Source organism: Typopeltis vanoorti, chromosome 25 (assembly GCF_054136105.1).
Source record: "Typopeltis vanoorti isolate ZY-2024b chromosome 25, IOZ_Tvanoo_1.0, whole genome shotgun sequence".
Taxonomy (NCBI): domain Eukaryota; kingdom Metazoa; phylum Arthropoda; class Arachnida; order Uropygi; family Thelyphonidae; genus Typopeltis; species Typopeltis vanoorti.
Window position 1 is genome coordinate 32178798 of NC_143573.1, and position 18240 is coordinate 32197037.

Here is an 18240-nt window from a genome sequence, read left to right on the forward strand (position 1 = left end):
TGAAATAGGAAAATATTAAGGGCTAATTAATAATTTAAAAATTAAGGCTAATTGTTAGAAATTCAACGACAATAGATGTGCTTAATAAATAATTGATGAAAACTTGATTTTTGATGCAAAGGTTTAGGAGACTGTAAAAATTCACAGAAATAATTGTAATAGTATGTACAAGTGACTTAAAAGGAGACAAATGTGGTATGAGAGAAAAGGAGAATGAATTGCTAGAAGTAGACAAAGAAAAAAAAAGCTAAAATTATGAGTGCTGTAAGCATTTGGAGAATGGTTGTGATGGCAAATGATTGGTTGTGTAAATTGTGTAGAAGGAATGGTGTGCACAATATATGGATGTCTGGAATAATTTCACTGGGAGAAATGAATTAAGCATTGGGCAAAGACTGTTGGTTTGTAAGAGTGTAGAGGAGTTAGTGAAGAAATGAGAATTTTTAAGGTACATTTTAATTTTTTAATACAGGTAAAGATAACATGGAGATAACATCACTGTTTTCAAGCAGAGTCAGCAATGATGATGTCTGTTGATTGGAAAGATCTGGGAATTGAATCCTGTCTAGGATGCCAAAATTCTAGACAGGATTCAATTCCCAGATCTTTAAGAACTTTTCAGCTGCAGCTGAGTTAGCTAATCTTATATGGAGATAGCAGGATTTCATCTCTCCTGGAAATGTAGGGCTATCCAAGGCATTAATTAGATTTCTCTGAAGCCAAGTTTCTTGGCCATGACATTCCATTGAGTCGAATGTGTAAAAGGAAGCTGAAAATAACTTCTGGGAAGAAACTTTGTTTGAATGCCATATTGTAAAAGATTGATTGGAATGAAATGTCCCTGGATACTTCTGGCCTAAGGGGTAATTTTTGTGGTTGTTTACCAATTCCAGAAACATCAGTAATAAGAGGTAGGAGGTTATGACTTTGGTTAGTTTGACTTACCCAAATATTACATTGTTGATGACAGCAGAATAATTGCATCCAGCAATAGTGGAAGTTTGATATGAAAACAGTAAATTAAGAGGCACTTTGAAGCCATCTTGTGTGTGATGTAGAGGCTGACAGAACAGAATATAGCTGGATGCTGTTTTAGGAATAGAGGTTCAGAGAAAGAAAATATGTATAGGCAAGTTAGCTAAGTGAACACAGGATGAGTAAACAAAGTAGTTTAACATGTACAGAGGATTTTTAATGTGGAGACATTGATTAAAAAGAGAAAGGAAATCCTTAGAGGATGGCCAAGGAATACTTATTTAAAAGGAGCATTTGACAGAAGGGGGGGGGGGAGCTAACTGTGTTGGATATAGATAGCATAGCATTTTGCTCCAATTTTTCTCCAGGTAATCATATAATTTTGACTCTGGAGGTGGTAGTGAGTAATGTGAAGCTATAGTATGTAGTAAGCAATTATGACAAATCTAGAAGACAGCTAGAAACAGTATTATAGCATCAGAAACTTCCAAGGAAGGTTTCAATACATCAGAAATAGTCAGATAGTTTGATGCTATAAATCTGGCTGTCTTCTAAAAAAAAAAAAAATCAGCTAACGCCTTTTTATTCCCGTATACGGGAGTAGGCGAGGCCATTTAGCCCTATCTAACTTTTGGAGACTGAGTGGGCAGTCTTCTAGATTTCTCTTCTTCTGAGCTGTCTTCTGAGCTGTCTTCTAGATTTGTCATAATTGCTTGTTCTGTAGCTTCACGTGACTCACCACTTCCAAAGTCAGGATTATATGATTACCTAGATTGAGATAGGAGTTAAACGGATGAGTAAAACCATGAAACAGGAACTGCATTAAAAAAAAAATGATAATAAAGTTGTAAAAGAATTTTATGTAAAGGAGAAATTTGATGAGCTTGCAAAGTAATACAAAGTGTAGTGTAGAAAGGGATAGGCATAGTGAGGAAGGTAAGGACTAGGAGAGAAAATTATCCAAAAAGGTTAAGGGAATCTTAAAAAGTTATTTTACTATATGACAAGTAAAAAGTAGAATAATTGTAGAAGTTCAGCTTTAATGAATGAGACAATAGGAAGGTGACAGGTAGACATTGCTGAATTACTGATTCTTTGCAAGGATATATCATGAAGATGGTATATCCTTGATGATATAATCATCACATCAGTGCTGTATAATCATCAAGATGATTATACGGTGCTGATGTGAGAAGAATGGATGAGAGAATAGAAGGATAAAAAATGGTGCTCCAGTATATTGCAAAATCTTAATGTGCATATATCTTGGAGATCAAATGGGATATCAGCATATATGTTATGAAAATGAGAATGTGATGAGGACAATGTCGGTCTGTTATAAGAGACGATTCATGTTAGAGGTAGCAAATCACATTACTAGTTATTGATGGGGGAAGTGTTTTTAAGTTACAAATTCAGGAATAGATAGGAATGTGATACTTTGTGGAAGATAAAATGAGTTTGCTAAGGACAGATCTTGCTTTGGCAATTTACTCAGTTTTTATATAATAATGTAAATGCCGGCCTGGTTGGCCAAGTGGTTAGCTTATCTGCTGTCCAGCCAAAAGGCTGCGGGTTCAAATCTCGCCATGGGCATGGATGTTTGGGATTGTCGGTGAAAATACTAGTGGTGATTGGCAGTAGATGTGGCTTATGTAGTTGCAGTTAGTTGTAGTTGGTGAATTGAGTGGTGGAGACAGAGAGCTGTAGACTAGGTGCTCTCTCTCGATGAGTCTTTGGACTCCCGAGGTGTCACGTAATAATAATAATGTGAGAGTTGAGTTGGTTAAGGAAAATGGTTACACTGTTTTTAGACTTAGGAAGAGGGGACTTGACAGAGTACCACATAAGATTTTAAATAAATTGGAGGAGAAAATATGGCTGGATATTGAACTGATTGCATGTTTTAGAGGGGTGGGAAAGAAATGGGTTGCAATCAGGGAATACCACATAATGCACAGATTAGCAGAATGCAGGTGAATTCTTATTAATGTCTTTGTTAATTGTATTGAGGATGATTTGAAGTACTGCTAAGTCAGGAATTGTATTATTAAATAAAACTTTCATAGAAACTCTGAAGCAAGATTTGAATACACTGATGTTTCAGCAAAATGTTAATTCAGTATTGCAAAGTGTAGGATTTTATATTTTGCATTAAAAATATTATATGCTATGCATTTCAAGACTAAAAAATGGTTACACTGGGGTGGGGAATAAATGAAAATGGAAAATGGGGCAGGGAAGAAATGGGTTGCACTCATGGATTGAATACAGCATAATGCACAGATTAGCAGAATTCAAGCAATCCCTGCTATTAGTTTATATGTTAATCATTTTGAGGATGGTTTGAAGTGGTGCTAAGTCAGGAATTGTAATATTAAATAAAATTGGCATAGAAACCCTGAAGCAGGATTTGAATAGACTGATGTTTCAGCAAAATGTTAATTCAGTATTGCAAAGTGTAGGATTACACATTTTGCGTTAAAATTATTATAAGCTATGCATTTCAAGTGCTAGTAAAATACAGTTCTGCCTTATTTCCCACAAAAAATTCCCTTCTATCTTAATTTTCACAACATCCAAATTTTTATTTGAGATGAGATTTATCTTCTTGAGATTACTCTAGCCTCAAATCTCTCATCACATAAGCATATCACAATTGTTGCTTCCTCTGCATCCAAACAATTAAGTTTTTCTTTTTTCTTAAGGCATTTCTTTATCGCTTCTAACTCTGTACAAAACACAGCTCTGTCTGACCATTGAATATTGCTCTCACATCTGGGTAGTACACCTAAGAGCTCCCTAAAACTGCTAGATTTTATACAGAAAAGATCAGTTAGATTGCTTAATGATCCTTTTTCACTAATGCACTTCTCTCTCTCTCTCTCACTATACATTTTCTTTGGATATTCTACAAATAATTCTATGATGGCCACTGTTCATCAGCAATGGCATCAATAATCCCCCCCCCCCCATTGTCAAATTTGTTCAAGTGCTGCAGCTAATCATTACTCCTCAGTCAATTCCAAACCTGTAGAACAAATTTCTTCTTCTCTTTCTTCATCCCTTCTTCTTCTTCTGCTGCTGCTGCCCTCTGGAACAGTCTCCTATTTTTGTTTCCTAAGAAGTACAATCCACAACTCTTCAAGTCAAACGGGAAAAAGTTCCTGATGGATTTGGCATCAAGTAGTTGGAAAAATTATTTATTAGAGTGAGATCTTATGCAACAAGTTAGGGAAACTAAATCATCTTGGAAGGAACACTTACACACTAAGAATGTGTAAGTTTAGCTAGGATTTCTAGATGTGATAGTGATACAGAGTCAGTGAACATGGTTTTGAATTTGGTAAAGGGGGTAACCTGTTAAGTTTGGACTTTTGAGTGTGTCTAGGAATGGAAAAGAGTAAGTTGTCCAACCAGGCCAATCAGACTGAAGAAGCAAATATACAAAAAACCAAGAGGTAGGTTATGTCTATGTGAGTATTAGAAACAAAGTAGTTGAGTCTTGGTGAATATGTGGCCTAAAATTGTTAGCATTAGTAAAACCTAGCTCTCCGAGTTGGATGTAGAACTGGAATCAAATATAAAGGATGTTGTATTTTTAGGAATGACAGAAGAGATTGGGGGGGGGGGGGGGTTCTACTAATGATATTAGATGATTTGAGTCCAATTAGGTTAGAAACTCATGAAAGCCTATCCAGTGTGAAAGGGAGGCTAAAAGGTGGGGTATAGACTTGGCAGTTGCTGGGGATGAAGAAATGCATCTCCAAATCATCCTGATGGGTACTAAATTTTGATTATAGCATCAGAAGGAGTCTCAGTTAAAGATGCGACTGTTTTGCTGCCAATTTTTGATGGTCATCATGTTGCACTGACCGGAGAAGTAGCTATGCATATGAATGTTCTGATTAGGAAAGATTATATGCTGAACTATAAAAAACCAAAGTACGAGTATGACAAACTCAGAAGAATACCATGTTCATTCCCATGGTATCATTTACAAAACAGGAAGAATATCATCAATGCATTGGAAGCTTTAAATGTATCTAAATGTGCCTTAGAGCTTGAAGAACAAATAGGGTGGGAGTGAAATGGATGTGCATCATTATTTAGCTAGAAATCCATAAGAAAAGGATGATGTGGAAGGAATATTATGAGAATAAGGGTGAGAGGAGTTATGAAATTTATAAAGTGTAGGCCAGAATATCCAGAATAAGGAGTTTTGAAGAAAATTTTATGAAGCCATCACATATTATGTGATGACATTTTTGGCTGATATTTCTTAATTATCTTATTCTAGAGAAGCTTCTAAGTGAATTTGTGAATCAAAGATTACAGCGTAGTCTTTATATATAATTCTTTTCAAATAATGCATGCATATTTGATACATTTAAACTCACTTTTGCTCCCTGAGTATATAAAGCTTTACTTTAAAAAAAAGTTTTTTTGAACTTTAATTTTTGTATTATATTTAAAAAGTTTTTAAATTTATTTAAACTTTTATGAACTGTTCATATATTTGAATCTATCATCTTAATGTTAGGAGTCTCACCCAGTTTACTCTATTATATAAGTACTGGGGGGCTCCTGACAAACTCCTGACATTTGCCTTCATGAGACAAATGTTACCGTGTATATCAAAATCACGTTAATCAAATCTAATAATCAATGGTAAAAAGTAAAATTCGTCCCTGATCAATTACTGTACTAATAGTTTGTTTTATATGGTACTCTTTTAGGAAAGATAAAAAATGAATGCAAAGTAAATGTTTAATAAATACTGTACCTACATTAGTTACTGCAATTTTTTTCAATCAAAAGAAGTATAAAGAGTCGTTTGAACAGTTTTATATTTTTCTTATAGGCATAAATTCTACGATAACAAGCAAAATGACTCTCCAGACCTCGGCAAACAAGCATTCTTCGATTACCATCTGGATCCATATCCATTATTTGCTGCTTAAGCGATTCTAAACTGCGAAATATTCCATCCAGTTCTTTGACTGTTATTTCCTTAGGAACCTCATCTTCACATTCCATTTGTTCGTTGTCTTCATATGTGCATTGTTCAATTTCAAGAAGATCGTTGTCACTGAAATCTTTTGAATTTGAATCCAATAATTCTTTAACATCTTCTGCATCAACAACACCATCAAAACCAAGGTCTTCACCAATTGCAACGATTTCTTTGACCACGTTGTTCACAGGATTTTGAAAACAACCTAAGTCATTAGCGCATTTTGGCAGAAGGTTTTCTAAACAGCTTTCATGCAACTAGAAGACACTTGCTTCCACAAGTCACGAATGTTCTCAATTGTGTGTTCAATGTTAAATTTTTACCAAAATTCCTGGAGTGTAATTGCATTTTTTCCCATTGTTGTATCTACTGCCTTTGAGAATGTCTTTTTAAGAAAATAGGCTTTGAAAGTTGCAATGACGCCCATGTCCATGGGTTGTAGCAGTGATATCGTATTTGGTGGGAAAAATAAAATTTTCACATTCTCACACAGATCATTAAGAGAATTTGGATGACCAGGTGTGTTGTCTAAAAGCAAAAGAGCTTTGAAAGCTAAGTTATTTCTCTTGCAATAAGTTTCAATTGCCGGGCAATTGAAACTTATTGCAAGAGAAATAAGAATTTGAAATAACAATTCGAAGTAGAAATCTTCGAATAGACTTTGGTTAAGCCAAGCCGTCTGATTCGCCAGACAAATTACAGGTAAGGAGTTCTTGTTACATCCTTTTAAAGCCCTTGGTTTCTGAATTCGATAGAGAAGCAGCGGCTTCAATTTAAAATCTCCATTAGCATTCCCTTCAAGCATAACAGTTATGTGATCTTTTTTTATATAAAAAAAAAAAGGCTGCGCTGCTTTTTTTTTTTATATAAAAGTTCTAGATGGCATTTTTTTCCAATAGAGTCCAGTTTCTTCTACATTGAAAATTTGGCAGTAATCGGAATCATTTTCTTCGATAATTTTCTGCAGCTCAGCAGGAAATGTGGATGCAGCATCTTCATCGGCACTTGCAGCTTCACCTGTTATTTTCACATTCTTTAGTCCAGCTCTAGATTTAAAATTTTCAAGCCAGCCTTTGCTAGCTGTGAATTTTGAATTGTCTTCTTAATATTTAGTCTCTTTAAGTCTTGAAAAACAGGCTTAGAGCTTTGGCCATGATATTATAGGCACTAATTGGAATTCTCTTTTGATTGCAGTCTTCCAGCCAAATAATCAACAGATCTTCCATTTCAACCATTATAGCACTCCGGTTATATGTGCATTGCATACTTTCAGATGTAGATGCTACTTTACCTTGCTCGCAATGCTCATCAGCTTTGGATAAAATAGTCCGTATTGTAGACTCGTTAAAACCAAGTTCGCATCCGATCTTACTTTTACTTTCACCATGTTTAAATCTTTTAATTATATCAAGTTTTGTATCGAAGGTAATTACCTTCCTCTTCTTTTTTTCACTTAATGACCTAGTTGTGGAATTGCTCTTATTCTTCGACATGATCAATGGGCTGTAAAATTTACGAAGAACGTAATTTGTAAATATGTACAACAGAACAACTGGAGCTTGTATTGCACCTACTCTTAATGCTAGCAGTGAAGTAACTGGCTGGCACTCAGCCTCGTGGCATGATTTTCTCAGGATTTTCCCAGCCTTGTGGTGTGATTTTCATGATTTTCACCCGTTGTTGTTTCAACTGCCTTTGAGAATGTCTTCTTAAGAAAATAGGCTTTGAAAGTTGCAATGACTCCCATATCCATAGGTTGTAACAATGATGTATTTGGTGGGAAAAATAAAACTTTCACATTCTCACACAGATCATTAAGAGAATTTGGATGACCACGATGCTAGCAGCCTCATGGCGTAAGCATGATTTTGTGTGGTAAATTTAAAGGCGCATTAATCAAAACTCTTGCCGCAATTAATTTCGACGCGATAATCAAATCTGCATTAAGCAAGGGATACCTGTACATTGTTAGTCGTTTCAAAACAATGAAGAGACAAAAAACATGACATAAAAATGTTTCCAATTTTGGCTTATCTTTTTATATATATAGAATGATATAAGACCAGTGTTCTACCTTCATTGCCAACGGTTGAGGCATTACTACTCTATGAAAAATTTTATTCTTCATATTAGCCATATACCTTTCAGGCATTAGCAGAATAAATTCAAGCTATTGTTAAGACATTGCAATCCTAACCAGCCAATGTTGGGCAGTATATCACATGACCATTGTTCAACAAATTTATGTAGAAATGATCAGGTATTTAAAGAAATGCTATCAGGTTTCATTGCCTTTGCAACCTGTTCTATGATGGAGAACAAAGTCCTGCTGAACTTGACTCTTCCACTAATTTTGATAAGATTATCGTGATTATAAAATGCTTTGCTAAGAAGATGTAATATCACTTGGATCATCAGAGATCTCCTATCCATGAGACTGCTGTGTAGCAACTTATTATTTGCATTAAATTTTTCAAGGATGCCAGGTTCTAAGATGGAGAACAAAGTCCTGCTGAACTTGACTCTTCCACTAATTTTGATAAGATTATCGTGATTATAAAATGCTTTGCTAAGAAGATGTAATATCACTTGGATCATCAGAGATCTCCTACCCGTGAGGCTGCTGTGTAGAAACTTATTATTTGCATTAAATTTTTCAAGGATGCCAGGTATCATTAAAACTAATAAGTGAATATTGATATCAGTACTGATAATACTAAAAGTTGTTCTATAAAGGAATGCTATTTCACAACATTATCTACTAAATAATTCTTGCCAAAAAATTAGAAATGTTGGCAATGTCATAAAGATGAAAGGTTAGTGGTTAATGTAGTCAGCTTCAAAACATAACATTTGCATCTTTCATATAAATTTAGTTCAGCAGAGATAATTTTATAACTATGCTATGCTATTTTAACAAGCACATGTCATTTGTGTAATATTTGATGCTTAAATATTACAAAAACTAATAATTACACATATTTTTCTACATGTGTAATTATTAGTTTTTGTAAATTTATAAAGCACATATCATTATGATTTGAACTTTTTTGCATTTTAAACCTGAATTACATTTGCAGAAATCTCTAAAATAAATATTTTTATTTAGATAGTGGAAGCAGTGTTGCAGCTTCAGTATACTGGTGGCCCTGGTATGGAGGCAAAATTCTGTCGACAATGTGCTGTTGCTATCAATGTGGAAGTTCAGTCATCTGTCTTTATTACAAAGTGGGATGTTCTTCCTGCTGAAGTGTAAGAGAAAAATTTATATTAAATATTGTGGATTGTAGCTACTTATCCTCAAGGGCTCACTTTCGTGAGTACAGGCTTCATGTAATATACATCTATTATATTATCTGTAGACTGGTCCCTCCCCTTTTTTTCTTTCCTTCTTTCTTTTCTTCTTGCTCCTTCCCCTCAATGCTATTAGAGTGCTCGAGGGCTAGGTGTGAATCTTTCCTATTTTGCTATTTCATCTTATGTGGAAATGGCTGCAATTCTGCAACCGTACCACTTTCTTCTTGCAGTGACTTCACTCCAAAATGCTAATATGGTTGTGCCTTATAACGCATCTCATGCTGCATCTGCTGTCGTGCAGGATAATCAGAGCTGTGTTCAGGGCTTAGGCAGAGGGTCCTGTTCAAGAAGTATATTACAGTCTCCATCAAAAGTCAGTGATACTGTGAACGAGCAACACAGAATGTATAAGATTAATCTTAGAAAGGAATTTTACATAGGCACATGGAATGTCCGGGGTTTATAGATGGGTACTCTTGAGATTGTCTGTAAAGAGATGGATAGGTATAAAATTGACATCTTGGGAATTACAGAGACCAGATGGAATTTAGAAGGTCACTTCAAAAGACAGGATGGTAAGCTAGTTATTTACTTAAGTGGTGATTCAAAACATCATGGGGGTAGCTGTGATACTGAAGACAGCTCAGGCAAGAAGCCTTCTTGGTTATAATCCCATTAATGATAGGATACTCTCTATTAGACTTAAGGCTCAGCCTACCAATGTATCGATTGTGATAGTTTATTTACCCCACATGGATAGGCCTGAAAAATTCTATGAAAACTTACAAACTGTTTTGAACTGCCTACCAAGGAGAGACGTACTGTACATCTTAGGGGACTTAAATGCAAAAGTGGGAAAGAGTATGAGAGTCAGTCCGGAGTGTGGCATGTTTGGTCTGGGTGAACGTAACACCCATGGTGAAAGACTGTTGGAATTTGCCCATGCTAACAGATTAGTTATTACCATTACCCTGCTTCCAGAAACATCCACGATGGACCTATACTTGGACATCTAACATTGATAGGTCAAGGTACCAGATTGATTACATCCTGGCTCTCCAGCGGTGGAAGACAAGCATCTCTGATGTGCATACTTGTTCTGGAGCAGATTGTGGTACAGACCATCAGCTAGTAAGAGCCAAAGTAAGACTAAGTCTCCGAAAACTTCCAGGTCAGGCACATCCCACTAGATTGGATGTTAGAGTAATTCCTAGTGGATTCACAGAAGAAACATCAACTCGGTTGGATGATTTTTTGGAAACCAATGAGGGAAACTCACCAGAAATGCTTCATGGGAAGGAGTCAAGATGAATACATACAGCAAAGAAGTATCTCAGCCCAATAAGAAAACCAAGAGACCCATGGATATTAGATTCAACATGGGAACTAATCAAAAGAAGGCAGTTGGAAAAACAAAGAGACACAATGACTGAAGAATACAAGAGATTACATAGAGAAGTCAGAAGAGCCATCAAGAAGGACAAGGAAAAGTTCTGTACTAATAAATGCGAAGAAATAGAGTTCCAGATGAGGATGCATAATTATAAAAGGATGTTTTATTTAGTTCGTGACTTAAAGCACAAGTTTAAGCCTGAATCGAATGTCATCAAAGATGGATCATTACTAACAGAAGAGTTGGAAATCAAAAACAGATGGAAAGAATAATTTGAGGAACTGTACAGCAGAGTGGATAAAGAAAATGTGGAGTCCTCCCACCAAGAAAATTTTTATTTGGAACCTCCTCCACCTAGGCATGAAGTTGAAAGAGCAGTTAAGCAGCTTAACAGCAGTAAGGTCCCAGGTGCAGATGAAATCCCAGCAGAGTTAATTAAGGCCACAGGGGATGGAGGTATAAGAGTGTTTCATAGATTGATTACAAGGGTATGGGAGACAGGATCATGGCCTAGAGACTGGAAGAAGTCAGTTTTCATACCACTATATAAGAAAGGTGATATGAAGGCATGCAAGAATTATAGAACTATTAGTTTGATATCTCATGCAAGCAAAATTTTATTAAAGATCTTACTAAATACAATTGAGGCCAAAGTTGAGGCAGAGATGCCCGAGGAATAAGCAGGCTTTAGGAAAGGTAGGGGCACCAGAGATCAGATCCTTTGCCTTAGACAGATGATAGAAAAATATAAAGAATTCAGACTCCCTCTGGTAATGTGTTTCTTAGACTACTCTAAAGCTTTTGACTGTGTCGAGCATGTGAAACGGTGGAAGTAATGAAAAGAATGGGTTTTCATCAACACACTATCAGGTTGATAGCCGACTTGTATAAGGAGCAAGAGCTATGGTAAGAACAGGTGTTGGATTGACTGACTGGCTTCAAGTTGGAAAAGGAGTTAGGCAAGGATGTTTACTTTCTCCTCACTTGTTTAGTATATATGCAGAGGACATCATGCATGAAGCATTGGATTAGCTCAGGACAGAAATTAGGATAGGAGGTAGATTGATCAGTAATCTGAGGTATGCTGATGATACAATACTCCTTTGTAATGACATGGAAGAACTAGGACTAATTCTTGACAAAGTTAACAAGATAGTAATAACAGAGGACTTCAACTCAATTCTAGCAAGACAAAGATCATGATTCTCAAAGGAAAAACAAACAGGGAAGCTCTTGAGAAAGAATTGAGGAAGTCAGCAAGTTTGAGTACATGGGATCCATTATTAATGTGAAGAATTGCTATTCAGAAGATGTCAGAAAAAGGTTAGGAATGGCTAAAACAACAGTCGGAGACCTGTCTAAAATCCGGAAGGATGGATCTATCTCCATGGGAACAAAGTTGAGGATTTTGGATGCAGTTATTTTTCCACAGCGACTTATAGATGCGAGACTTGGAACCTAAAGAAGTCAGATAAGAAATGGATATCTGCTTTTGAGATGTGTTACAGAAGGCTGTTGAGGATATCATGTACTGAAAGGGATACAAATGAATGGGTGTTAGAAAAGATCAGTAGAACTTTAAGGCTCCTTAAGGATATTGACAGAAGAAAGTTAAAATATTTTGGACACATAGAAAGGATGGAAGGAGGACTTCTCAGAACAGTAATAGAAGGTAAAGTTCCTGGAAAAAGAGGCAGGGGTAGACCATCAATGAGATGGATGGATGGCATGTGTGGAGTGATTGATCTTCAGAGAGTTGAGGCTGCCAGAAAAGCAAACAACAGGACTTCATGGCGAGGCGTGGTGTGAAACATCACAGAGCATTGGAGTGACCATATGGCATCTGTAGATGCCCAGTGAACATAGTAGTAGTAGTAGTACTTACTTCACTTTTAAAGGAAAAAAAAATAAGCTTCAGGATAATCATACTTTTTTTATTATTATTAATTTTAACATATATTCTGAAGTAATGGAGATTAAAAATCTAAATAAGTGATTAATTTATTCTTAAATCTGGATTTTGATGTATTTTAAAATCCTTTAAACTGATATTTTTAATAATTAACACAGAAAATACTAGAACCTGTAGTATGGGATTTAAATAGCTGTGACTTACAACAAAATTTTTTACTTGCAACAAAATGTTGCAGTAAAATCTAGTGTTAATACCTTTGAAAACTGCACTAAATTTTGCCAATGGTGATTTTGTAAAATTTTGTAAAGAAAAGGGGTGGAAGGAATGAACGAAAAGCCAAGTTTGGTGAGTGGGATGTTGGATTTTATATATATGATAGATAATTGGTGATGAATAAAGAAAGTGAAAGTATAGCAGATGTTCTAATGAAAAATGATCGTAGAAGGAAGTTTCTCTTAATAGCATGTACTAGATAAATGAGTAATATATGCCAAATGAAGCTGAAAGAACATCAATGAGACCTTCTCGTAGATTATCATCTTCATCCAGAGATAATGTAAGTTCATTGATACATTTCAATTGGTCGAAATGAATCTGTTTGATTGTTTACTTTCTTGAGGCAGGATGATAATTGTTTTAACAATGTTGCCCACGCTTACTCACACCTAACGAGAAAACAGACATTAGCAGAACAAAAGAAAAATCTTTGAATTTTCGTGCTACCTATACCAGTTACTTATATACAAATACAGGTATCCCTTGATTAACGATTAATTAATCCCTCTATGTTTCTGCTTATATCAAAATCACATTATCAAATATAATAATCAATGATAATATTGATAAAAATTACAATTCGTCCATGATGGATTACTGTATTACAATTCATTTTATATGGTACTCTTTTAGGAAAAATAAAAAATGAATGGAAAGTAAATGTTTAATAAATTCTTGTACCTATATTAGTTACGCAACGTAAGTTTTTTTCTTATCAGCATAAACTCTACGAAAACAAGCAAAATGACTCTCTAGACCTCAGGCAAACAAAAAAAAAAAAAGCATTCTTAGATTAACATCTACTTGCTGTTAAGCGATTTTAAACTGTGAAATATTCCATCCAGTTCTTTGATTGTTATCTCATCTTCACATTCCATTTGTTCGTTGTCTTTATATGCACGTTGTCGTTCAATTTCAAGAAGATCATTGTCACTGAAATCTTTTGAATTTGAATCCAATAATTCTTTAACATCTTCTGCATCAACACCATCAAAACCAAGGTCTTCACCAATTGCAACGATTTCTTTGACCATGTTGTTCACAGGATTTTGAAAACCACCTAAGTCATTAGTGCATTCTGGTAAAAGGTTTTTCCAAACAGCTCTCTCATACAGCTAGAAGATATTTGCTCCCACAAGTCATGAATGTGTTCAATTGCATGTTTAATGTTAAAATTCTTCCAAAATTCTTGGAACATAATTGCATTTTCTCCCATTGTTGTTTCTACTGCCTTTGAGAATGTCTTTTTAAGAAAATAGGCTTTGAAAGTTGCAATGACGCCCATGGACATGGGCATCATTGCATATGCAATTATGTCATATTTGGTGGGAAAAAATAAAACTTTCACATTCTCACACAGATCATTAAGAGAATTTGGATGACCAGATGCATTACCTAAAAGCAAAAGAGCTTTGAAAGCTAAGTTATTTCTCTTGCAATAAGCTTCAACTGCTGGACAAAAATAAGACAAACCAATCTTCAACAATTGGAGCTTGTAATACACCCAGTCTTAATGCTTAATGGGAGGAATGATGTCATCATGCTCACAACTTTCTTTCTCTCGGCTAGGAAACACTCATTGAGGTTTGCATGGTAAACTTAAAGGCGTGTTAATTAAAATTCTTGCTGCCTATATAAAGGAATTGTCACAACTAATTTCGCTGTGTTAATTAAATCCCACGTTAAACAAAGGCTACCTGTATATTCAGTTATCTTATGTAGCATTTAGTGAAACCGAGATAAATAGTATGTTTTAAAGAAGAAACTTTTTCAATCTTGTACAACCATATACAGTAGACAGTTGCTGTAGTGAACCCTTAGAAAAAGAGACATACTTATTATAATACTGGGTTTACTATAGGGAATTTAGGGTAAAAATACTAACACCTGTACACCATTCCTATGAGACAAAAGAAATCATGGGAAACAGAACAAAGGAAATCTCAAAATATTATTATTATTATGGGCAACTGCAAGGAGTCCTTAGACTTATCGAGGGAGACCCCCAAACATCATATCAAGAACTATCCAACATTTGTGCAGTATCTGTCATACTTTGCTTTGAATTTATTCACAGTCATGGCACCCATAACAAACTCTGGCAACCTATTCCACTCATTCACTACTCTCCAACCAAAAAACCTAGTTCTAACACTCTTGCTAACTACACTTTTACTCAGTTTCCATAGATGGCCCCTAGTTCTCCCACCACCAGACCTGTTCTGAAAAATGTCCTCTGAATTAATCTTGTCAAAATTCTTCATATTACCCCTTTTCTTCTTATCACACCAGTTTCTGTAACCCACAAATCTTCAACCTATTCTTGTAAGGTTCATTCCATAGACCTACTGCCATCTTGATTATTAGCCTCTGGATCCTCTCTACCACCACCTCATCAAGAAATCCTGGCACCCAGAACTGCATTTAGTAGTCAAGATGGGGGTCTTATCAACGCTCGATAAAGAGGAACAATAACCTGCTTGTCTCTGCTAATCAAAGTATTCTTCAGTAATCAAGTGATCTGATGAGCTGCTTTAGCCACTTTTGCCATGTGCCGCCTAAATTTTAACTCGCTATCCACTAACATTCCCAAATTTCTGGCTTCATCAATTTCCTGGAGTACAGTTTCACCAATGTGGTATACCACTGGTAATCTTTTCACTCCAAAATGCATAACCTTACACTTTGCCACATTAAACTGACATTCATTTTCCTTGCCTGGTCTACCAATCTATCTGAATCATCCTGCAAAATTTTGTCATCATCTTATTAACTATTGCTCTATCCAGCTTTGCATCATTGGCACATAACTAAACAGATCCTCTCAGATCATTTCCTATATCGTTAATGAATAAATTAAACATTAGCAATCCAAGATCAGAACCCTGTGACGTGCCATTAGTCACAGGCCTTTTTTTTGACTCTACTCCTGAATAAACTACTCTCTGATATCTCTCCATCAACCCCCCCCCCCCTCCCTTTATATCCATCTCACCAACCCTATATCCATCCCCATGTGCTGCAGTTTACTGATTAGAGTTCCATGTGGTATTCTGTCAGGCCATTGCAAAGTTCAGCAGTATCACTGTAAACCCATTACCTGTATCCAACTCAGCTGTTACTGTATTATAAAAGGGATCCGGAAAAGTCGCCTTTACCGAGTCGCCTTTACTGCTTTACCGAGCAATCTCCAGGATTGCTCGGTAAAGCAGGAGTACCATTGTTGCATCGAACATGACGAATGGTTCATTTAAGTAAATCCTTTTTAGGAAGTAATGCCGTGACATTGGCATGAGCCTCTGCAATTACTGATGCAACAATTTGCTGTGGCCGTTCGTTTGTGGTTGTTACATGTTGCTGTATTTGACCAATCAATTGCAAAGCTTCCGACCTTGCAGCTTGAGCTGCATGGTTATGTTTAGTTACGAATTTCACAGCTGGGCCTTCCAAACCCTCTGTCCAAACACGCCCTTTACAGGTGGAACGTTTTTCACAAACCTAGATTTCATGTTGTTCATCTACAGTTCTCTTTGAAAATACGTAAATGTGGTTGTCATCATCTACCAATTTTCTTTTGCCTCTTATTGACGGAACACTTTTTGCCATTGTACACACAGCATTAATCAATCAAGATGCAAAAATAATATGTAGATATTGCACTGCCTGCGATGCTCAGCTTGTTCACACGATGCACTGCCGATAATGAGGAGCGAAAACAGCAAATGCACGGTGTCCACTGTTTTCTCCCCCATGTCCGTCACTAATCACGTGACTATCATCCTCTTGGTCGAGTATGTATTCTTTCCATTGTCAAAGGATTGACAGTTCCAGTTAATACTTTAACAATGGAAAAAGAACCCTGAAGATACAAAAGGGGAGAAATTAGTTTAAAAGCTACGTGACAATTTGTACATGAATGTAATTTTAAAATTTGTTTGGAAAAGTTAAGAGTTTAGCATCAAATCTCCACTAAAGGGGCTGGGAATTCATTAAAAATTTGAGTTATCGAGAGTTGACTGTATTTACATTTTTGTAACCTACTCATTATCTACAGGGAGCGAAATTTGTTGGGGGGGAAATATGCTGGGGGCAACTTTTCCCGTAAACCATTATAAAATGTGTGCAAGTCACTGAGACATGACCTACCTTCACAAAACCATGCTGATCCTCCAAACAGTATCTCATTTTCATCTACCCATTCCTGTATGTTGCTCTTGACCAACTACTCCAATACTTGGACAACAACTCTTGATATGCTGATCAGTTGGTAATTTGCTAAAGGAGGCTTCAGTCTTGAAGCCTCTTTTATGCAATTGAACTATTTTCTCCAATTTACATATAAAAGAAAGCATGAAAAATAGCATAAAAGAAATTGGGAAAAACAGAACATAGAAAATAACAGTAAATATAACAAACGAAATTGCCAGAAATAGAACAAAAAAATATCATGAGAAATAAAAGTAATAACGGCAGCCAGAGAATTTTGTACTTAGGTAGTTATTTAGAAAACATGACAGACGAAAGAATATTAATAGAAGATTCCGAAAGGGAATCATAGCACTGTGAATCTTTAAACTGGAAGAGTTGACACTGTCAACAAGTGTTTAGTAAATAAAAGAAGATATTGGAATTGACACTCTAATTCAATGTTTGAGGAAACGCTAAATGAAAATTTTCATCTTATGTCTTAAGGATGCCAGATCTATTTTATTATTCTATGGGAAAAAGTTACAGAATGAATGAAACCCTGAAATTGTAAAGAAACTTTTTTCTCTGGTACAAAAATTGGTAATTTGTGTGTCAAATTGAACTGTGAGAGGTAAGAATATTTATACTCCAGTGAAACAGGAGGAATGATTGAAAAAATTGTATACTAAATAAGGAATTGGAGAAAAAAAAAGTATCCCATGAAAGTGAAGAGGTAGTTCTATGTTTCCAGGAAAGGGCCCAACAAGAAAACTGACTCTGATGAGTATTTTGTTGTGTAAACAAAGTGTTTAGTTTGGTAGGCATGATCAAGTATATATTAAACAAACTATCATGTATTATCGCGTATAATGTGATCCACGTATAATGCGAACTAGATTTTTTGTTTGAAAACTAGCCCTAAAATGCCATGTCCACGTATAATACGATCTGTTAATCTTGTTCCATAACATTATAAATAATACAATACGAATTAACTAGAGAAATATTTATTTTAAAACAATGTCAAAATACAAAACGAATTAACTAAAGAAATATTTATTTTAAAACAAAATGTCAAAATGCAATACGAATTAATGAAAGAAATATTTATTTTAAAACAAAATGTCAAAATCCTTTAAATTCTTCTTCATCTTTTGAGTCGTCAAACATTTCATTTAT

General features: G+C 35.5%; 1 protein-coding gene across 2 annotated transcripts in view; it reads left to right on the plus strand.

The window, feature by feature from the left end:
* The window catches only part of brun (trafficking protein particle complex subunit brun), a 452915-nt gene that overhangs the window by 309733 nt on the left and 124942 nt on the right, over positions 1-18240 (plus strand). For both annotated transcript variants that reach the window (XM_090414220.1, XM_090414221.1), the window contains exon 20: positions 9102-9244. In XM_090414220.1, coding sequence (XP_090270346.1) covers positions 9102-9244 — 143 coding nt within the window. The remainder of the gene's footprint in view (positions 1-9101; positions 9245-18240) is intronic.